The 23,542-nt window shown below is 41.7% G+C and overlaps 1 protein-coding gene across 2 annotated transcripts in view; it reads left to right on the top strand.

Annotated features, from left to right (window-relative positions):
- GALK2 (galactokinase 2) overlaps positions 1-23,542 on the top strand; it is a 135,807-nt gene that overhangs the window by 89,887 nt on the left and 22,378 nt on the right. For both annotated transcript variants that reach the window (XM_070423241.1, XM_070423238.1), the window contains exon 8: positions 12,644-12,854. In XM_070423241.1, coding sequence (XP_070279342.1) covers positions 12,644-12,854 — 211 coding nt within the window. The remainder of the gene's footprint in view (positions 1-12,643; positions 12,855-23,542) is intronic.

Genomic DNA, 23,542 nt, shown 5'->3' with positions numbered 1-23,542 from the left:
AGGCCTGTGTACCTTGTCCTCTTCCCCTCTCAGCACCCGTATTCCATTGCACTCTAGCCTGAGTGACTTTGCACACGCCCAGAACACGCCTCCCCCAGCCCTCTTTGAAGGTCAGCCCACATGTCCCTCAGGGAAGCCTTCCTTGACTTCCTTATTCCCAGACTAAGGTAGGGGTCCTTTTGTATTTGACATCTCAGTAACATTACTATCACAACTGTTTAATGTCTGCCTCCTTTTTCTGATTTGATTTTACCTGAAAACTAAGACTGTGTCCATCTAATATCCCTAATGCCTGGCATAGTGCTTAGGCTAAAGTAGGCACAGGGTAAACATCCTATATAATAAAAGCCTAACATGCTAAGTGTCTGGTTGTCCAGTCAACCGTTCAACCAATCAAAGCGTAATATGCTAATGATATGCTAAGGCTGCTCAACTGCTCGCTATGACATGCACTGACCACCAGGGGGCAGTCGACAGGTCGACCAGTAGCTATGACGTGTACTGACCACCAGGGAGTAGATGCTCCATCCAGTAGGTTAGCTTGCTGCTGGGGTCCGGCCAATCGGGACTGAGCGAGACGGGCCGAACACACCCTGGAGTCCTCCCACAGTCCTTCCCTGGCTGGCCAACCTCCCACGTCCCTTCCCAGCCCCTGTCGTGCACCAGTGGGGTCCCTCTGCCTGGCCTGTGCCCTCTCACGATCTGGGACCCCTTGGGGGATGTCGGAGAGCCAGTTTTGGCCCGATCCCGCAGGCCAGCCCGAGGGACCCCACTGGTGCACGAATTTGTGCACCGGGCCTCTAGTTTGTTAAATAAATGAGTGACTACTACCTGTGTGCCTGCCCTGTCATATTTATTTTGCTCAAGTTTACACTTTTTTACAAGTGCATATTGTATGCTCAGCATTGGGCTAGCTACCGTGGAGATGTGTAGGGTGTAGTTCCCCCTTTTAATTGACTTACCCCTTCACCTTTACTCCCACCCCCTAAAGTTGTGAGGTTGAGGAGAGTAGAGATATGATGAACCAGAAAAAATGAGAGATTTTTTTTTTCCTGGAAAGTTTTAGGGTTAAACTTTTTTTTTAAAGTAATGATTTAAATTTTAAAAATTTGGAATTTACTCATTCAGATAATTTCTAAAAATTATGTAAAACAAATGTCTCAATATGAGATTTTCACAGTATTTAATCAGTTATATATGAGATGAAGTAGTACAGAAAACTTCAAAATCAAGGCTTTAGTGTTAGTGGCCTTTTTTGTTGTTTAGGACAAGCTTCCTCTTTCAGGAGATGGAAGAAACTAGTGTGTTATTTGCTTGAGTGCTTATTCTTGTTGACTTCTGATTTTGAGGTCGATGAGTAAGTGTTGCCTTCCTGAGGAGACCTCAGACATACACAACATTGTTTTCAGAGTTTATCACGAAATTGGATATCCTCTGCAAGATCCATACGTGAGCTAAAACAGGGATGAGACCTGTGAAATGGATTCATGTCGTGGATACTCTCTTCCAAAGATTCAATAAGAAAGTGAGGAATAAAATTTTGAGACTGAATCTCTGTAGTGAAAGTTGTCAGGAGGGGAGGAATGTCATTTTGGAGTTAGCTATAAAAAGCACATCTCTTTGAAAGTAGCAGCTGAAAACCTTACTTCCCTGTAGAACCACCTGTTCTGGAAGGTGCCTTCTGAGTGACTCTGGACAGCAAAACTGGCATCTGATTTTTTTTTTTTTGCTATATATTCCTCACAGTTAGTATAGATAAAACATTGTTTCTAATACTCTGAATTTTTCTCTTTTTTAAACTATGGAAGAAAGAAAAGTGACTTTATTAAGATGGAGAATGTTTTCTTAATCATGTTGCTGCAGATCACTAGAATCCAAGGTTATACATAAAAGGGAAATAAAGATAAAATTGCTGATATGGGCTACACACATAGCTATTGATGGTAAGATTATGTTTTTGCCTACGAATATGAACCAGAATTCTGCTACACATATTGTCCTTAAAATATGGCTCCATTTTTCCATTTTCAGTAACATGTGAGTGAATATAATTTTTGTTTGGAAATGGTCTCATTGAATCAGGAAATAAAATCCCATGTTAAAAAGGTAAAGAAGCCTGTTTTAATCTGCACAAACTTTTTGTTTCCAGACAAGAAAATGAGGTGTCAATGGAGAAATTACTAATTGGGATAATTTTGAAAATGAGACTGATTAGGTAAAGCTCCACATGCCAAAATTGTACTGAGTAATATTTTTCTTCTGTCTCTCTAAATCCCTATTTTGAAAATGAGTACCTTTTGTTTCTTAGTACGGGGAAGTACACTAAATCAATAAAGATGAGTTTTCTTTGTTTTACTTCAATGTTGATAGTTTCTACTATTCTTTTTAAAATTTTATTTAAGTTTAGTTAATATACAATATTATATTAGTTACTTTAGTCTCAGGTGTATAATATAGTGATTTGACATTTTTATATCTTATAATGTGCTTACCCCACTAATTCTAGTAATCATCTGTCACTGTGCAAACTTGTCACAATGTTATTTAGCATATTCCCATCCACCCTTGTCATCCATCCTCTAACCCCTCCTTTCTGGTAACCATCCTTTTGGTCTCTGTCTTCTATTCTTAAGATTCCTTTCTCTCCCTCTCTCTCTTTCCCCTTTCTCTCTTTCCAGCAGCTTCCCAAAACTAATTGAGGTAGATTCATTAAAAATCAGAGTCATGTAGAGCCATTGAACTAAAATTAAAAACATTTCAAAGCAAACTCAATAGAGATTTATAATTATTACTTGCGTAAATGATACTTTTAAGTGAAGCACATTTTTATGTTCTTAAATTAACAAAGTGGCCAGAAATCTTTAATGAGCACACAATTTTTCATATTTTACATGTATTCAGTGGCTTAAAATTTTCCAGAAATGTCTTATGTCTATAAAAGAGAGTAGCCCTTAATGATATTGAGGAATAAAATGTGTGATGCCAATAATAAATATTATGGGAAATCAAAAAGGGAAGAGAAATTTTACTATTGCTTTTTGCACAGCCTGTGCTCCTTGTGGCAACATGTGAAGCAATGGAGGAGAGAGTTTCATGTGGTCCTTTGACACTTTAAGGGAAATTCACAGCATGATTCTTTACAGAGCCTGTTTGGTCAGGGGCCACCACACACTCAGTTTTTTTAGCTCCTGCCATTTAGTGGTCAATATGGAACTTATTCTCTGTCTGGTGAAAGAATGAGAAGTGGGCATAATATTTTCAGGGCTTTGGCAGTTTCCTTGAATTTGAGTGAGAACAAACCTAATACCCAAGAATGTGGCCAGTTTCGCTGAGACTGTTGATTCAGTCGAGCGCACTCTGCCAAGACTCTAGTGTGGAGTATTCCTAGAATGGTGAGTCCAAGCTGTAGGGCAGAGGACACACACTTTAGGGAACAGGGTTGATGCATGTAGTGGAACCAGGTTGTGGCAGAACCTTCAGTGCTGTGCTAAGGGGCACACAGCTTGGTCCTGGAAGCAGCGGGAGCCACTAATGTCGTTAGCAAGGTATTTTAGAAATATTAGTCTGGCAGCAGGATCTTTGCCTCGGTTGAAGAGAAGTGGGTCTGAACGTGTCAGTGAGGATGGGATAAAAAGGCTCTGTGATTGGGTGTCTGTCTTCCTTTTGGCATAAACACTATTGTTTGGAGGCAGTTTCCCCTGACCACCCTCCCCTCTTCCGTGTGTTAAATGACCTTTTATATGCTCTGACCACATTCTGTATTTTTCTATTATAGCAGCTTATCACAATTGTATTAAATTCTTCACTGTGTGGTTGTTAAACATCTATCCTTGGGTAGACTGAGCTCTGTGAGGTCAGGAGCCAAGAGTGCCTTATTCACTGCTATCTGTCCAGGACCTGCAAAATAATAGATGCTCAGTAACACTCATTGCATGCAGATGCACAGGAGTGAAGGCAAAGTATTGAGTCAATAGGCTGCCATCTTAAGCTGAGATGATGGATGGAAAGCATAGGGCTGCCACTGATAGGTTTGGAGAAGATAGGATGGAAGGTGACTGGAAAGTGGAAGGGTATGAAATTTCCTCATGGAATTTTCTTATGAGTGGCTAGAAATTTGAGCTTGGGGTATAGCTCTTGGTTAGGGCTATAGCCTTTAGATATATTTATTTTGAGATAATAGTTGAAACCAAGAGCTTAATTCAGATTGCTGAGGGAAAGAGTGTGGCAAGATCAGATCAGAAGGCTGAACTTAGGAGGCAGCTTCAGTTAAATAATGAGAGGAGAAACTGAGTCATGGATGAAGATGATATTGGGACCAGAGAGGGGAGAGGGATACCAGGAAAATACATTGTTACAGAAGCTAGTAAACAGGGAATATTAAGAAGGTAGATAATGCCCTGACCGGTTTGGCTTGGTGGATAGAGCATCGGCCTGCAGACTCAAGGGTCCCAGGTTCGACTCCAGTCAAGGCCATGTACCTTGGTTGCGGGCACATGCCCAGTAGGGCGTGTGCAGGAGGCAGCTGATCGATGTTTCTCTCATCGATGTTTCTAACTCTCTATTCCTCTCCCTTCCTCTCTGTAAAAAATCAATAAAATATATATATTTTTAAAAAAGAAGGTAGGTAATGCAGAGTGCCAGAAGTCACCAGTTCATCTATATATATAAAACCCTAAGCAACCAGTTGAACCTTTGATTGGTCGCTATGATGTGCACTGACCACCAGGGGGCAGATGCTCAATGCAGGAGCTGCCCCCTGGTGGCCAGTGTGCTCCCACAGCAGGAGCACCGCTCAGCTGACTGACAGGTGCCAGATGCTGGCCTCAAGGCTGGCAAGCGCAGCTGCAGGGGCACAAGCAGGCTGGGATGAGCAGGAGCAGCAGGGCACCCGGCCTGGGCCCGGGCTCCTCCCCGGCCTCCTGCTGCTTTGCACATCCCTTGGGGGATGTCGGACTGCCGGTTTTGGCACGATCCCCAACAGGCCAGCAGGCCTCTAGTAAGTGTATAAAAATGCAACTGATTTCTCAATATTTATTTTGTATCCTGCTACTTTACTGAATTCATTCATCAATTCTAGTAGTGTTTTTGGTGGAATCTTATTTGGATGCCCTTTTTTCCTTCTTCTTGTCTGATTGCTGTGGACTTCCAGTACTATGTTGAATAAGGGTAGTGAAAACAGACATCTCTGTCTGGTTCACATTCTTAAGGGAAACACAGTTCTTGGTTTCATTGATCTTTTGTATTGTTTCTTAGACTCTATTTTCTTCATTTCTGCTCTGATCTTTATTTTTTTCTTCTACTCACTTTGGGCTTTGTTTTTTTCCCCATTGAGTATGATGTTGGCTGTGAGTTTGTCATACATGGCCTTTATTATATTGAGGTATGTTTCCTCTATTCTCACTTTGTTAAGAGTTTTTTTTTTTTTTTTTACCACAGATGGGTGCTGGATTTTATCAAATGCCTTTTCTGCATCTATTAATATGATCATGTGGTTTTTATCCTTCATTTTGTTTATGTGGCATATTACCTTTATTGATATGCAGATATTGTACCAACCTTGCCTCCCCAGAATAAATCACACGTGAGCATTGTATAAGATTTTTCTATTTATTGCTGGATCCAGGTTCCTAATATTTTGTTGAGGATTGTAGCATCTATGTTCATCAGGGATATTGGCCTATAATTTTCTTTCTTTTTAGTGCTTTTATCTGGGTTTGGAATTAGGATAATGCTAGTTTTATAGAATGATTTTGGAAGTCTTCCCTTCTCTTGAATTTTAGGGAATAGTGTGAGAAGGATTGGTGTCAGTTTGCCTTTTAATGTTTGGTAAAGTTCACCTGTGAAGGCATCCAGTCCAAGACTTCTGTTTGTTGGGAGTTTTGTTTTTTTAAATTACTGTTTCAATTTCATTGGTTGTAATTTTTATATTCAGATTTTCTAATTCTTCCTGATTCAGTTTTGGGTGGTTGTATGATTCTAGGAATTTATCCATTTCATTCAGATTTCTAATTTGTTGGTATATATTTGTTCTTAATATTTCCTTACAGTCCTTTGTGTTTCTTTTTTTTGAGTTATTACTTCTCTTTCATTTCTTATTTTATTTGAGTCCTCTCTCTTTTTTTCTTAATGAGTCTGATTAAAGGTTTGTCAGTCTTGTTTATTTTTTCAAAGAACCAGTTCTTGGTTTCATTGATCTTTTGTATTGTTTTTTTTAGACTCTATTTTCTTCATTTCTGCTCTGATCTTTATTATTTTTTTCTCCTACTCATTTTGGGCTTTGCTGTTCCAGTTCCTGTAAGTGTAAAGTTAGATTGTTTATTTGGGAATTTTCTTGTTTCTTGATACAGGTCTGTAATGCTATGAATTTCCCTTTTAAGACTATTTTGCCGTTGTGTCCCATAGATTTTGGGTTGTTGTGTTCTCATTTTTATTTGTTTAAGTTATCTTTAGATTTCTTCCTTGATCTTGTTGTTAACCCATTCATTGTTTAGTACAGTGTTATTTAGCCTCCATATCTTTGTGGGTTTTTCAGTTTTTTTTCTTGTGATTGATTTCTAGTTTCATTCTATTATGGTCAGAGAAGATGCTTTATTTAAATGTTCTTAAATTTATTGAGACTTGTTTTGTGTCCTAACATGCAGTCAATCCTAGAAAATGTCTAATGTGTACTTCAAAATAATGTTTGTTTTGCAGCTTTGCGTTGAAATGCTCTGAAGATATCAATGAAATCCATCTGATCTAGTGTGTCATTGAAGGCTGCCGTCTTCCTGTTGATTTTCTGATTGGAAGATCTATCCATCTATGTCAATGGGACGTTAAAATCCCCTACTCTGACTATATTGGTGTCAATCATCTATGTCCATCATATATTTAGGTGCTCCTATGTTGGGTGCATAAATGTTTACAAGGGTTATATCTTCTTGTTGGATTGCTTCCTTTATCATTACGTAGTGTCCTTCTTTGTTTCTTACTATAGCCTATGTTTTAAAGTCTATTTGGTCAGATATAAGTAATGCTACTTTAGCGTTCCTTTTCATTTGCATGAAATATTCTTTTCCATCATTTTATTATTAGTCAATGTGTATCTTTCATTCTGAGGTGGAGCTCTTGAAGACAGCATATACATGGGTCTTGTTTTCTTATCCATTGAGCGACCTAATATCTTTTGATTGGAGCATTTAAGCCATTTACATTTAAAATGATTATTGATAGGTACCTATATATTGCCATGTTTTAAAGCTATGTTCTTCTGTTTTTTTCTCCTCCTCCTCCTTCACCTTCTTTCTCTTTCCCCTCCTTTTTCCCCTCTCCTCCTCCTCGTCCTCCTCCTCCTCCTCCTCCTTCTTTGTTAAAAGTCTCCTCTTCAGATAATTTTCAGTTGGTAATTTAGGGTAGTTGTTCCCCAATTTAGTTTTATTTCCGGTTTGGTTCAGGGAGGAGGTGTGAAGAAAATCTACCTACTCTGCTGCCATTTTCAAGTTTTTCTGTTTTTATTATCCTATTTAATCTTCACAGTAGTTTGTGAAGTAGCCATTAAGTGTCCCACTTTACCTGGGAATTTCCTGGCAAGGTATGTTGTGACTTGTTTTAAGTAAGTGCATGAGTCCAGGTCTGTCTCTGTCCCTCCTCTTTCATTGTGCCCTTTTATGCGTGAATGAGCATGATGCCTGAATGCCACAGCTATGCTGTGCTGAGGGTGCAGTGAGGAGACCCATTATGCACAGTTGTGTAGATTTCTTCACATTGATTCTGTAGCCTGAAAACTAACATAGAGAACATGGACAGTAGGGATGACTAACATTGGGGAGTTCAATGTGGTGAATGATGTTTATGAGTGGAACGTGGACATGGAAGTCACTGGGGGCCAGTTCTATGCAGTTGGAAGGAGATGAGGGGAAGATGAGCCAAAAAAAAAGTATGCACAATACAAACTGCCATGTATGATCCTATTTATTTCAAATTATATGTTTGGAGGTATGCATGAAGCATGCATAAAGAATTGTATAATAGGATGGTTATTAAAATAGCAGTTGTGGTTATCTCATTGGGTGATCACAGATGATTTATTTTAGGTTGGTTTTTTTTGTTATTGTTATTTTTTTTACTTTGAATTGTGTGTTCTTTGCAGTTTAATAAAAATGTGTGATTTGTATAACCAGAAACAACAACACAGCTACTTTTGTTAGGTGAAAAACAACTTGTTAAATGAATTCTTGTTTATAGAAGTAACTCAGAAAGGGATTAGAATTTTTATCCTTTGCTGACCTGGTGAGGAGCTGATTTGGTACTTTTCCCATTGATTTGTTAATACTGCTAACTGCAGTGAAAAAGTTGAAGAGGGGTGGATCTGACAAACAGGCTTTTGAATTAGGGTCCATATCTTAGCTCTCTCCTACTGTACTCTCTTTCTGGAAGTCTCAGTGACTCTCAGACTGAGGGTTTTGTCTTCTAATTGCAGGAAAGTGTCTAGTTTGCACCCAGACAACCTGGTAGTGCCAGTGAGGCAATTCTCTTTGTAAGCAGCCCTCAATCAATGATGGATGAGAGTCAGTGGGTAAATATCCCAGCTTTCTTGCCCATGGATAGGACACATCTTAGGTTTATACATACAAGTCCAATAGGCCTTACCTCCTCTGACTACATCAGTGCACCTCACATTAGCTTCTCTTCCTGTTTTACTTTCCATTTTTCTACCAGCACTTCTTGGTATCACTGATCCCTCAAATTCTTGTCTCGGGTCTTCTTCCAAGAGAAACCAACTTAAAACAGAGTCCCAGTACTATTTATCTGCCTCCTCCTATGACTGTGGACAAAGCACTCACCTGCTTTCTTGTCCTCAGAGCACAGAATAGGCTCAGGAACCTACTGGAAGTGGTATGTCATATGAGCACTTAATATTTGCAGTGGTGGAAACAAAATGGTGAGTGTTGACAAAGAAATGCTTTTTCTCCTCTTCCCATCCTGCTGCTGAGTGAGGAACTTGTGACAAAATGACCCATAGCCCTGACTCATAGACCTGCTTCACAAATGTTCTGAAGTAGGCCAGTCACCCGGGCCATAAGTGGCAAATTCCTTCATGCAGTTCTGTCTTTGAGCAACAGCGATCTTACCCACCCTCTGCCCTCATCTGCAAGTCATCTTTCTGTTTCTTGAGCCAAATTTCACAGGGCTTAAGTGGCTTTCCTATTTTACTCTGCAATGTAGTGCACATACTCAGTGGCTCATGGCTGTGCGGCTGCTGTTGAGGGCATGTGGTAGATTTCATTCTTAACTGAAACACACACCAAATTGGCTGTGTGGACCCTCCAGCTGAGGGCTAAGCGAACCCAAAGGCAAACTGTTGGAGTGAATGTGAGCCTCTGTATGTTGGTGCTTCTGACTGTGGTCCAAAGGCGCATAGGGAGGCTGCCTTTGACGACAACCTTGTAGGCAGCAGACTTTCTCCCTACACATCTTTGGGTCAATTTCCTGAGATGTAGTGCCGGAGGCAGTGTGACTTGTTTAAGGGGAGGCCAGGGATGGGAACTTGGAGATCATTGTGTACTGAAAGGTTCTTAGGAAGAGCCCACTCTCATTACTTGGGGGCCATTCTTGGATGTTTCTCCTCCTCCTGACCACGTCCTCCTCCTTCTCCCCCCTCCTCCTTCTTTATCTTTGTTGCCATCTTCTTCTTTGAAGGAATCCATTTATTAAAGTATTTTTAAATCACTAGAAAGTTTACTTCTAGCACCAATCTTAGTTTATTTTTCAAAAACCATTTCTAAGACGTGAGTGGTGATTAAAATTCATGAGTAGCACAACATAGATATCAGCCAGACCTCGCTGAGAATGTTGCCGTGGGGAGGCAAGAAACAGTTATAGTGATGCAGGAGAAATTAATGGGTCAGATTTCCCAGGTATGAGTGGGGATGATCCTTGTGATATCTACAGAAAATGAATTTTCTAAGATTTGCTTGGGAGAATGGGATGTGGAAGAAGATTTTATTTGCATGGAATTATATTCCTCAGGTTGTAATGTCCCATTTCCCCCAAGCCAGTCCTGGAAGAGGGGCAGCTGGGAGTTCAGCAGAGCCAGAAGCAGGGCCAATGTCCAGAGTTTCTGTTCCATGTTGCAGCCAGTGTGGTTTAGTATTCAGGCCATTACAGTCCATCAGTCCATGTGTGCCATGTGGATACAGGGGAGAGCATCCCCCTGCAGCAGGAGAGAGAAAGGGAGAGAGAGAGAGAGGGAGAAAGGGAGAGAGAGAGAGAGAGAGAGAGAGAGAGAGAGAGAGAGAGGACTTCTGTGGTTTGGAAATTTAAATATTCAGGTTTCATGCACTTGCAGTGGTCACTCCATCCTGACCACTAATTTGTTCCCAGATATGACTGGCAGACAGGTAGGCTCCTTCCCACATCACTCAGACCTTACTGGGCATGCATCTAAACTGCCTTTGTCCAGTCCAGCGGTTCTCAACCTGTGGGTCGTGACCCCTTTGGGGGTCGAACGACCCTTTCACAGGGGTCGCCTAAGACCATCGGAAAACACATATATAATTACATATTGTTTTTGTGATTAATCACTATGCTTTAATTATGTTCAATTTGTAACAATGAAATTGGGGGTCACCACAACATGAGGAACTGTATTAAAGGGTTGCGGCATTAGGAAGGTTGAGACTCACTGCTCTAGTCCCTTCCCCCATTAATTAGCAGGGAATAGAAGCGGAGAATGTTAAATGCAGCTTTTTGGCAAAGCTGCATAAATGGCATGCCTATGCTATCTGGCCTCCCTCTTCCCTCCTTTTCTGTTAAATAAACCAGGTTATTATAATGGCATCAATAGGACCTGGGTTTAATTTCCAAATGTTTCTTTGGGCAAGTTACTTACTCTCATTTCTTAGACAATACCCATCTCACAGAGCTGCCAAAGATTGAAGGAAGCAAAAAAGCACATTTTAAATCATGTAGCACTATATAAGCTGCATTGTTTATCTTAGTTGGATTTGGATCTGTATTTTGAGAAAGCATCATTCTAGGACAGTGATGGCGAACCTATGACACGCGTGTCAGAGGTGACACGTGAACTCATTTTTTTGGTTGATTTTTCTCTGTTAAATGGCATTTAAATATATAAAATAAATATCAAAAATATGAGACTTTGTTTTACTATGGTTGCAAATATAAAAAAATTTCTATATGTGACACGGTGCCAGAGTTAAGTTAGGGTTTTTCAAAATGCTGACATGCCGAGCTCAAAAGGTTCGCCATCACTGTTCTAGGAGATCACCAACTTCAGCTCTTTTTCTGTATAAAATAAATACATTGTATGTTTCTCTTTTGCATTATATAAGTCTATAAGTTTTCTGAAATTTTATTTTTGAAACATAGACCATGAATGAATGAATGAATTGAATGAATGGGTCAATCTGTGGAGGTATCAAATCCAACATTTCTAATACACTAACAAAATGTGCTAAGCAAGCAAACAAGGTCAGAAGAAAGGTTTTAGTTTGTGCTTTTGCTTTAAAAATGGCACCAGGTTCTGTGAAATATATGAACAGAAAAACATAATTCTTTTGCCTCTTTTCCTAGTTCTGCCTAAAATCATTAACTTCTTCCAAATATATGAGCCAGAGGTTTAAAAAGAGGATTAACAAATATAAGAACTTATGTTATTAACAGTCTTCAGAAGTGAGTGACCCTAAGCAGAGTACAATGATCTTTTGGTAAACCCTGCTTCCTGTAGAAAAGAAAGAAAATCAAATCATCAGCATAATAGAAGAGTAAATCAGATGCACATTTCCTTGCAGACTAACTTCAACTAGCCTCTTTTTGCTGTTTGTGCTGCCTGCACCTGACCTCCTCACACCCAGGGACTGAATTTTATAGACCTCAGTATGAAGATATCTTCACTGTTTTGATTGTCACCTGCCTGAAGGGCTCAGTCAGTGGTTTGGGGAGAATGAGGGAAACATATTCTGGATTGGGGCTCCAGTGCGTAGACCTGGTTACAAAGGTTTGTACTTAACCCCCTCCAACAGGCTGAGGGGGTGCCTCAGGACACAACTGAAGCCACACTCTTTTCTTGAGGGTGGAGAAATGCAGCTCTGCTACTACTAGCAACCTAATGAAATGGTTTTTCCTAAGGTCACCAATGAGGTTTTCATTTAAAATCTGGGACTCTACTCCAAACGCCCAGATACTTAAATTCATTAGCCATTTCAAAGAGGCATGTAGTAAACAGGAAGTGCTCTAATGAAATTGGGCATACAGTGTCCACCTCAGGACCCACGTCATGTGAGATTTGACCAGTTTTTTTGGTAGACTTTATAGAGAGTGGTATATTTGAGATGAACTGAATAGGGATGAAAGAACAAAATTATTCAAAGAAATAGCCCCGAGGGAAAGTGGTGACAGGCAAAAGAATCAACAGAAGATTAGTTTTTATTTTTTTAAGAAAAATACTTAACTACCCTAGGAGTGTCACACAAGCATGTTTAATTCCAAACATCTGAACCTAGCAATGGTGGGAAATGTGGATAGGTTGAATGGAAAAAACAAAATAAAACAAAAACAGCTTTAAGTTGAATCTGGCTAATTAAAATAGTACATATTAATTTCTGCAATGAAAACTGACCATTATCTTGGTTTCAACGTGCAGCTCCTGGCTAAGTACAACAGCTTGCAATGGGATAAAGTGCTGCGGCTGGAGGAGGTGCAGACCAACCTGGGGGTCAGTCTGGAAGAAATGCTGTTGATTATAGAGGATGCTCTTCACCCTGAACCCTATAGCCCCGAGGAGGTCTGCAGGTGTCTGGGAATCAGCCTGCAGGAGCTTCAGACCCAAATTCTGAGTCCAAACACTCAGGATGGTGAGTGTGCTGGAGAAAGTAAGAACATGGGTTGTTCCCCCATTCACAGCTGGAAAATTTACAATTTCCGCAAGGATCTCGCTGATTTTGAAGCATGCTTGAGGGATTTGGAGAATGGGTGTGTTTTGGCAAACTAATTATCTATAGTCTTGTCTTCATTAAGTTCATTTTTTCACTCATCAATGGACATTTGCTGGTCTGCTGCATGCCAGGTATTCTGGTGAAGCAAAGGTGAATCCTACATTGTCCCTGCCCTCCAGAAGTTCATAATTCCATAAGCATCTCTTTTTTCATCTTTTTTATCCCTACCTACTTTTCTGATTATTATACTACTTATATAAAAGGCTTAAGTCTGAACAGTGCTGTAACTGCTTTGGAACACACTCGGAGCACCAGGAAGTCTTCACTGCTAGGTGAGACTTGTGGCCCACTTTAGTGTGGAAGCTCCTTCTGTGTGCATGCTGCTTCAAGTAATTTTGTTTTTATACTGATAACATCGGATACTGAGATGAAGGGCAGGTAAAGGTTGGAGGTATAGGGTGGAGCCTTGGAGTGTCTTTTCTTCTTGGAAGTAAAGGTTGTTTATTTGTGGGAAGTCAATGCTGGGAGCAGGGGCATCTAGGTAAGATCCAATAGTTTCTTTCTTTAAAAAAATCATCTCAGAGAGAAAAGGAAAGAGAGAAAGAGGAAGGGAGGGAGAGAGGGAGTGAGGGAGGGAAGAAAGGAGGGGAGAGAGAGAGAGAGAGAGAGAGAGAGAGAGAGAGAAAGAGAGAGAGACAGAGAGAGAGAGAGAGAGAGAGAAACATTGATGTAAGAGAGAAACATCAATAGGTTGCTTCCCACATGCACTCTGACCGGGCATTGAACCCGTCATCTTCTGGTGTATGGGACAATCCACTGAGCCACACAGGCCAGGGCTCCAGTGGTTTCTTGAGGTAGAGTTGGGAGAGTGGGAGCTTAGCACAATGATCAGCCTCAGCGCCCCATTTCCATTCCATTCAGTTCAGCTCTGCAATTGGTTATTGAGTGCCTGCAGTGCCTTTCACGTAATGAAAGGCTGTAACTAGTGACAGCTTTAGGATCAGATAAGGGAATCATTTAAGGGCAGAGAGAAGGTTTTGGTTTCCAACACTGTTAGATCCAGTTTAATTTGATGAACGTTTACTGAGTCTCTAGAACTGGGATGAGCAAGCTGGCTTATAGGCTTTATCAGACTTGCCACCTGTTTATGTAAAATAAACTTTTGCTAGAACACAGCCATAATCGGTCCTGGCTGCTTTTGCACTGCAACAGTACTGTTGAGTAGTTGTGACAGAGACTGAAAAGCTCACAAAAGCTAAAATGTTTACTATCTTACCCTTTGCAGAAAAAGTTGGAGGGCCTCCACACCAGAAAGGCAGTGGACCAAACCCAGTCTGCCTGGATTAGGATCTTGGGCTTCACTCACTAGATGTGTGACCATTGTCTTACATAAAGTAGGCATAACAGGAATACCTCCCTTAAAGGAGTAATCTGTGCAATGTGCTAAGAACAATACTTGGGGGTGCTCATAAATGTTAGCTTCCTTTGTTATTTCTCCTTCCCTCTCCTCCTCCACCTCTGCTAGGTCCTGAGGCCGAGCTTGGGAACACAGAGATAAACACAACGGGGCACCATTCTTAAGGAGTTTACAAAGTAGTGATAGAAACTGATAAGAACAAGCTGATCCAGCATAAAGTAATGATTGCTGTGGTGGAGGTACACTTGGGTCTCGAGAGGCCAGAAAAGACAGAAGTCAGAGCTGGCTTTACCAAGGAGATAGCAATTCGACAAAAGTTAGAGAATAAATAGGAGTGTCCAATGTAGACAAGCGGTCTGAAAGACTTCCAGGCAGGCAAAAGAGCAGGTGCAGAAGCAGGGAGGAGTGAGAGAGGGTTACATGTCCAGAGAACTACAGCTAGTTGAGTGTTTCTTAAAAATAGTATACATTGTGCGCCTGGCCGGCGTGGCTCAGTGTTTGTCAATCTATGAACCAGGAGGTCACAGTGAAGAAGTTGGGTAGGACTTTGGATAGGGAGAGTTTCCAGGGAAACCACCTTTATTCTTTGACTTAAGACATTAGCCAGTTTCTTTAATTCGGCAAATATATATATTGACTTCATTGGGCTGGGTATTATGCTAGATGCTGGGATACAAAGATTAGTAGGACACGATCTCGACCTTATAGTGACCTAGTGTCAAAGAGGGAGAGTGCCACACAGCCATCATAGTAAACAGCCTTCACTGCAGTGAAGGTCTTTGTCAAGAGTCTTGGAGTCTGGAGGAAAGAATGACTGCATGTCTGGAAAATGTGGCTTAAATTTGAGCTGGATCTCAAAGTTATGGACTTCCCAGGCTGAGAGGGGTGAGAGGCCATTCCAGCCAGAGAGGAGAGCCTGAGTAAAGGCATAGAGACACGGGGAGTGGAGATTCGAAAATGTGCTAAGAGATATTGTGTGCAGTATGATTGGATGCCAAAAATACTGTTTAAAGCAGCGGTTCTCAACCTGTGGGTCGCGACCCCTGTGGGGGTCGAACGACCCTTTCACAGGGGTCCAAGACCATCAGAAAACACATATATAATTACATATTGTTTTGTGATTAATCACTATGTTTTAATTATGTTCAATTTGTAACAATGAAATTGGGAGTCACCACAACATGAGGGACTATATTAAAGGGTCGCGGCATTAGGAAGGTTGAGAACCACTGGTTTAAAGGGATGTCAGTTAAGGGACTAGTATTCTATTCTCCATCACACAACAGCCTGAAAAAGGGTTTGTTGGTGGATATTACAACAGGTAGATTCTCAAGACTAGAAAGGAGAGTTCAGTTGGAATTAAAGATTGCCTGTGTCTAGGAAGGAAGGGAGGGAGGAAAGGAAAAAAGAAAAGGAACAGAAGGTAAAGAAGGCCAAGATATGGATGCTGAGAAAGGCAGGGAATTATAGTATGGGAAATGATCTTGGAGACAACATGATGAATGCATATATTTGTTTGGTGATATGGCAAGGCATCTAAATAAAGACGTAGAACATGTAAAACCCCAACCATATAATTAGATTTTGGAGTTTTTGGTAAAGAGTCAAAAAAGCCTTAATAGACATTTTGAGGATATTCACTGTCAAATGATTTCCTTAACACAGTTTTTTCATGGTCTCACTTCTTAGTTAAAAAAACCTTTAGAGTCTCACCATTACCTCATTGCCTACACTCCTTAAATGGGTGTTAAGTATTTTTCTGATTTGGCCTTAACTTTGTTCTGTTCTGACACCCTTTTGAGCGCATGCTTGCCCACATGGACCATGGTGTCCTGGCTGAACCATTCCATTTACTTATTACATCTTGGTCTTGCCTCTGGGCCTTTAATCCTAAAAATCATTGCCCTTTTCTTTTCTTTTTTTTTTTTTTTTTTAGTCTATAAATATTGTAGTTTTTATTTTATTTTATTTTTTTTCCCTTGGCATTCCCCCGGCCCCTACCCCCCGCCCCCCCCCGCCCCGTGTCTTGTGTCCATTGGTTAATCTTATATGCATGCATATAAGTCCTTTAGTTGGTCTCTTAATCTCCCCCCCCCCCCCCCCCAGGCTTCCCACTGTAGTTTAACATTCTGTTCAATGTTGCTCTGCTTCTGTATCTACCCCTGTTCATCAGTCCACACTGGTCCCCTTTATTTGTCCCAACCTCACTGGAGTAGTCTCAACCTCACCAGGGCCGTCTGAGCCTCACCAGGGCCGTTACAACCTCACCGGGGCCGTCCCTACCTCACGGGGGCCGTTTCAACCTCACCGGGGTTGTCCCTACCACACCGGGGCTGTTTCAACCTGACCGGGGTTGTCCCTACCACACCGGGGCCGTTTCAACCTGACTGGGGTCGTCCCTACCTCACGGGGGCCGTTTCAACCTCACCGGGGTCGTCCCTACCACACCGGGGCCGTTTCGACCTGACCGGGGTCGTCCCTACCTCACGGGGGCCGTTTCAACCTCACCGGGGTTGTCCCTACCACACCGGGGCCGTTTCAACCTGACCGGGGTTGTCCCTACCACACCGGGGCCGTTTCAACCTGACCGGGGTTGTCCCTACCACACCGGGGCCGTTTCGACCTGACCAGGGTCGTCCCTACCTCACGGGGGCCGTTTCAACCTCACCGGGGTCGTCCCTACCACACCGGGGCCGTTTCGACCTGACCGGGGTCGTCCCTACCTCACGGGGGCCGTTTCAACCTGACCGGGGCTGTTTCAACCTGACCGGGGTTGTCCCTACCACACCGGGGCCGTTTCGACCTGACCAGGGTCGTCCCTACCTCACGGGGGCCGTTTCAACCTCACCGGGGTCGTCCCTACCACACCGGGGCCGTTTCGACCTGACCAGGGTCGTCCCTACCTCACGGGGGCCGTTTCAACCTCACCGGGGTCGTCCCTACCACACCGGGGCCGTTTCGACCTGACCGGGGTCGTCCCTACCTCACGGGGGCCGTTTCAACCTGACCGGGGTTGTCCCTACCACACCGGGGCTGTTTCAACCTGACCGGGGTTGTCCCTACCACACCGGGGCCGTTTCGACCTGACTGGGGTCGCATTGCCCTTTTCTGGTTGGAATTTCTGAAATAGAGTTTCTGCCTATCTTAACAGCTCAATATAACTTCAATCTTTTATTTATTCTTCTTAATCCATAGCCTCTTCTCTTTCTATTTAGCATGTTTTTTAATAAGTTAATTTCCCAGAAAACCTTGGAAAACACAAAGGACAATTTGCTAATCATAGTACATGCATTGCTCTTTATGTATATAATTACATTTTCCCCCTGAAGATAATGATTACATAGTTTTTGTAAAAAATGGTGCATGCTAAATCTTACCTCTTTCTCAACTTGCCTATTGGCCCACTTGCATCACTTTCTATAATTTACTTTTGTTTTGTTTGCATTCATTATATCTGTGCTGAATGAATGAATCCATTTTGTATTTCTCAAAAGCTTACCCCTTTTGCTTTTGGAATGAATAAATTTTAAAAACCTATGAACATAAATTAATGTGTGGGATTTTAGATGATCCTAGATTAATGTCACTTGATTTACTCTCTGGATCCAGCCATCTAACCTCAGCCAAATTTCCAGCTGAATTCTCTTGGCACTCATTTTTAACTTTAGGGATTAAAATCCTTTTATATCTTTGCCTTGTTCCTTCTGAGTTTGTGCTTTGGTTGGTCTAAGACATTAAGCAAATGTTTCTCTTAATGCTTTGGAAGATGTGATTCTTATTGAATGTGGCACTATATGTACTTAGATTGTATGAATGGAGGCAAAGATGATATATACTTAATTTTGACATGAACTAATATTCTGATGATGGAAATCCATGCCTTTCTCAAAGGTATGTGGAATTTGATGTTCTCTTAATGCCCAAATTGCTTTCCTTCTTTACCTGGATATGAGTGTGAGTTGGGAGAAGTTGACTTTGAGATGACAGTGTAGGGAGAGATGTTTATAATCAAACTGTGGGTTTCAGCTTCTACTAAACCATCCAGACTTTCAAAGGCCCATGCACAATTATTATTTTCTCTTTCCAAACTTATAATAATTAGATTTAGAAATGCTTAGAGGCCATTGAAATTAAACACACACACACACAGCAAAATCCTCAAGTCCTTTAAATGTTGTTTAGGATGCACACACTCTACCACTGGGAACTGGCTAGGAGTAGTTTAAGGATTATGTGTCAGGCCTTGCCCACAGGTAGGAATTACCTAAAAATGTGGTACAAAGTCTGGGTTTCTAGAGGCTCAGGGGCCAGGCTGATTTGGGAGAGGTGTGACCTAAGAGGAAAAGAAGCTGTGGTCAGAGCCAGCAGAGATGGGCATGTGTATCTAGCACAGGAGATAAGTCAAGAACACACACTGGAGGATAAACAAAGGAGCCCATGAGGGACTAAATGGAAACTGAGGTAGAAAATAGGTCAGGTACTTTGGGTGCTACTTTATGAAAGTGGAAAATTTTAAAATAAATATGTTTTATTGATTTCAGAGAGGGTGAGGGAGAGAGAGATAGAAACATCATTGATGAGACAAAATCATCAATTGGGTGCCTCCTGCACACCTCCTACTGGGGATTGAGCCTGCAACCCAGGCATATGCCCTAACCGGGAATCAAACCATGACCTCCTGGTTCATGAGTCAGTGCTGAATCACTGAGCCACACTGGCCAGGCAAGAAAGGGGGAATTTATTAGGAGCATTCTTTTTGGGAGGCCCAGCTTGTGCTCCGTGTTGGGGTGGTCCTGCTGCTTAGATGCACTAGGCTGAGCTGGAGACAAATCTCATTGCTTGGAGTACCAACTTGGTCTGTGACCATATGTTGGCAAAGTGCTGGCCAGTCGCTGACTAATTTATTTGGATTCTGTGATCTCCAAATTCATGAGTGATAAGCATGGCTTTAGAGCAAGCACTGGGCACTGACATAGACTGCTCTTTAGGAGGGGGACATCTAGAGTAAGTCTCCCCCCACCCCCACCCCCGCCACCAATAAAAATACTCAGCACAAAAAACTTATTTACTTTATGGCTTACATATTACTTTTCACTCATATCACCTGATTTTAATCTCACAATAACCCCAGGGCACATGGTTATCCTCTTCACAGATGAGGAAACTGAGGTCAGAGAGTTAGTTACATGTAGTTACAAGACTACAGAGGTAGTAGGTGTTAGAGCTAGATCCCAAATCTTAATCTTCTGATTTAATCCAATGCTCTTTCTGCCATTGCTTTGTTAAACTGGCTTTAGCAATCCTGCACCAAGAAAGGGAGATAATAATCGAATTCTGACTTTACTTGGCTCTAATCTTTTTCTAGTTTATTGCCAAATAATAGTAGTGATGACAACAAAAATGACGGTCCATTGTATCTGTATACACATTCACAGTTTTTACTACATGAGGTCTCAGTTGAGCATCATTCATATTATCGGTTTCCAGAGGAAAACATGACAGGGCAGAGACACTGCATGGTTTTATAAGATGTTTGAGGAAGATGATTCCTCGTATTGTCATCTGGAGGGTACGGGGTGGGAGAGACCACAAGAATGAACGCCCTCAGTTCACTAGGACCTCTAATGTTGGGAAGCCTTTTTTTGTTAAGGGCTACTGATGCAATAGCAGAGGAAACTAGGGACCACCTACATGGGAAAGCAATATAATTTAGTCTTTAAATGGGAAACTCTAAAGTGTTCCAAGAATAAGGAATATAAAATCCTATTCGATTAATACAAGAAACAGCAAGATATATGCTTAACAAAAATGAATGTATTTTACTCTTACAGGGGCAAGGGGACAGAGATGAAAATCAAAAGGGAAAGAGTCAAAGCAAAAGGGAAAATGAATCTGATAAAGGGGAGAGTCTGATGGGTACACACTACTTGTTTATGTGGAAGCACATAACTGCAAACGCAGAGAAACCATGAGCAAACTCACACTTGTGTGCATTCGCTTTCCACCCTTGTCCCTGGAGCGCTGCTGAAACACACTTGTAATTATGGGCTTCTGTGCAATAGCAGCACCCTCACTTAGCTTTTCAAGGTATCACCAGTCACATTGTGAGCACCTTGAGAGAAGGGACATCTCATTAGATGCTTATGAAAATGAACCATTTTCATCCTCCCTAATAGTACACCACAGTTTGGAAAGTCCAAGGGTAGTGTAGGTATATTGTCTCCAGTTCTTGCTATGGGGAAGTTAAGAGGCGGGCAGGAGTCAGAGCTCCCTCACTCCTGGTCCCCCTTGTTCAGTGCCCAGGTCACCGTCCTTGTCTGTCCAGTGCAGACCTTTCAAAAACAGATTCTGGGCAGCAATGTTCTTGGCGAGCTTCATGGAAGGGGTGGCATCTGGGCTGACATTGAAAGAGATTGCAGGACCAGTCTAGGCAGGAAATCAATGCTGAACCCCTACTCTCAGAAGCCAGTGTTGAGAAGGGTATGAGCAAGCAGGGGTGGCACAAACACACCATAAGAGGTAGGAAAGGATTAAGCACATTCAGAAGACTTGGTGTGTCTTGATGGACTGGAATGTGTGGACCTTCATTTATTGGACAATGAAAAATATCCAAGTGTTTGATGCAATTAAATATGCAGGAATGCCATAATCAAAATGGTGAATTGGGAAATTTATTATGGCAGCTGTGTACAGACGGGAGAGACCAGTTGGAAGGTAGCACAATTGTTCAGACATGGCATGGTAAGAATTTGAACTAGAAAGGTAAGTATAGAATGAAAAGGAAGGGAGCGGTGGGCTCTGTATTGACATTTAAATAGCCCTGGAGGTAACAGGCACTTAGTATATTGCCAGAGTGTAAAATGCAGGTAAGGGGGATACAGCAGAGTGAGGCAAAGGTTTCAAGGTCAGAGCAGGAGAATTTATTATGACACAGACAGTGCTGGCTCTTGCTGCTCCTGGAAATCTGAGAAAAGGAAGCTATAATCACATGGAGTGCCTTTACTATCTGTGGAAAAGATGGCATTAGGCTGTGGATTTGAAAATATTCACAAATGCCTCTTGGAATGTTGTTTTCCATGGGCTAATGTGGTTTGTGTTGAAAGTGCACATATATATTTTTCATCAGTGGTTTTGCTTTAAAAGCAGGTAGTTAAAGATTTTTTTCCCTCTTAAATGTAAAATGCTAATTTAATTTAGTCTTTGCAGCATGGGAATGGGATATTAATGTAGCTGAAAATAGCAGTTTATTTTTTGTGGGTTTGATCATTTCAGAAACTTCACATATATGAAAAAATATTATTACCAGAAAAGTAAATTTGAAACCACAGTCCAACTTCAATGAGGATTGTACAGTGTTTTTCCATTCTTCTGCTTAAATACCCTGATGATTCCATGCCCCAGAGCAGGGACTTATTCTAACTTTGCTGCATAGGAAACCAGAGGACTCAGGAATGGATTCTGACGTGGTTTTCCCCATCTACCTCTGGCTAGCTGTTCTTGGAAACCAACTCCTGGGTTAGCCCAGTGGAGCTTTCTGTTTGAGAGAAATTGGCCAGTGGCGTGCAACTACAGGGTTGTGCAGAAACAGCTAAAACCACAACTGTTTTTAGCCCCCTACCCGAACAGTTGGAAAGTATTTCAGGGTATGAGAGTCTCAGAAGATTAATTATACACTTACATGATAAAGATTTCCAAGTCTCTCAGACCGGCATATCTATTTATTTTGTTTTAATGATCCTCAGATGAAGTCTTTATCCAAGTTAAGTCTGATTCCCAAAATATTGTATTACTTTAAAGCTAATTAGCTGAAAACCAGGGTCCGCATTCCTCCATCCCTAGACAACGTGTATGTCATTTGGCCACATGAAGCTACTTGAAGAAACTCACTGTATTGAGGAGGAGGGAGACGGAGGCCCAGCACTCCTCAGACTCTCTGAGGATGGATGGGGAAACCATCCTTTAAGAGGGGCATACACAGACTAATGTGTGCTCACAGGAATCATCAGCGAAGGAGACTTGAAATTCAGTCATGCAAGGGAAGAGAGGAGAAGACGTAAATGCTAATAGAGCCATGGTGCTTCACTGCTGCTGGGGGCAGGTGCTATGGTTTTAGCTACCTAGCATCCAGGCCTCTCTCCTAAGGAAATCGCTTGCTATGTGCATGTTGGTGGGAGGGAGGGTCTTGCCTCCTGTGGTAGAAGCTGAGGGTTGAGATTTGTCTCTCACAGGTCACTTATCACCTGGCGGGGAGCAGAGGTCCTAGGTTTGTCCTGGTGTCCTGGCACATTCTATGTCTGGGGCTTTGAGTCTAGTAGACACAGGGTTTGTTGACAATAGAGTTTGTTTCAATGTCATATCCAGACTGTGGAGAGACTTCAGCGGTGTTCCTCACTGCCTGCTTCCCATTGCTTCTGACGCCTTCCTGCCTGGTTTTCTCACATTCCAAGAGAGAATAGGAATACATAATCCTGATAGATTTTGTGAGCTCCCTAATATCTTTAAGATAAATTCCTTTTCAATTAAGTTAGCTGGTATAGATTTTTGTTGTTTACAAACAAGAATCCTGACTGACATAATGGCTGTAATGCTTTCTTATTTCTAGCTGGAATTTTGAACCTGGATTCAAGGATAGCTTTATGGAATCTGTGTATATGTTGTACTATCTGTAGAATTTTGAATATTTGTGCATTCAGATTGGGGAGAGGGTCCATTTTTTTCAGTCTTGGTTGAAGAAACTGAAGCTTTGAAAGTTCAAAAAACTTGCTTAAGATCAAACAACTACTAAGTTGCAGTTTAGGATTTGAGGTGTCTTTTTGAAATCCTCTTTTATTAGATTTTCAAGGGTCTATAACCCTTAAAATGCCAAGAACCACTTACCTACAATCTAAATACCTTACTTCAAAGCCCTCACGATCTGGCCTCTGCCTACCTCTTCAGTTTTCTCTCTCACTCTGTTTCCTGTTACGTCTGTTCTTCATCTTCATTTCTTGCTCCAGTCACAGCCAGGTACTAGGAATTTTCTAAAAGCACCTCATGGTTTTTAATATCCATGTCTTTCCTCATGATGTTTCTCTACTTTAATTTTCTAATCCTCTTGTCTGCACCTTACCCTGCCTTATACTTGGTTTGTTGGACACCAGTTATCTTTTAAGAGTCAGTTGGCTTCACTTCCTCCGTGAAGGACATGATC

Source organism: Myotis yumanensis, unplaced genomic scaffold (assembly GCF_028538775.1).
Source record: "Myotis yumanensis isolate MYYU_CA2020_CCGP unplaced genomic scaffold, mMyoYum1.0.hap1 SCAF_1, whole genome shotgun sequence".
Lineage (NCBI taxonomy): Eukaryota > Metazoa > Chordata > Mammalia > Chiroptera > Vespertilionidae > Myotis > Myotis yumanensis.
Note: the sequence above shows the minus strand (reverse complement) of the source record. Positions and strands in the feature narration are given on the sequence as shown.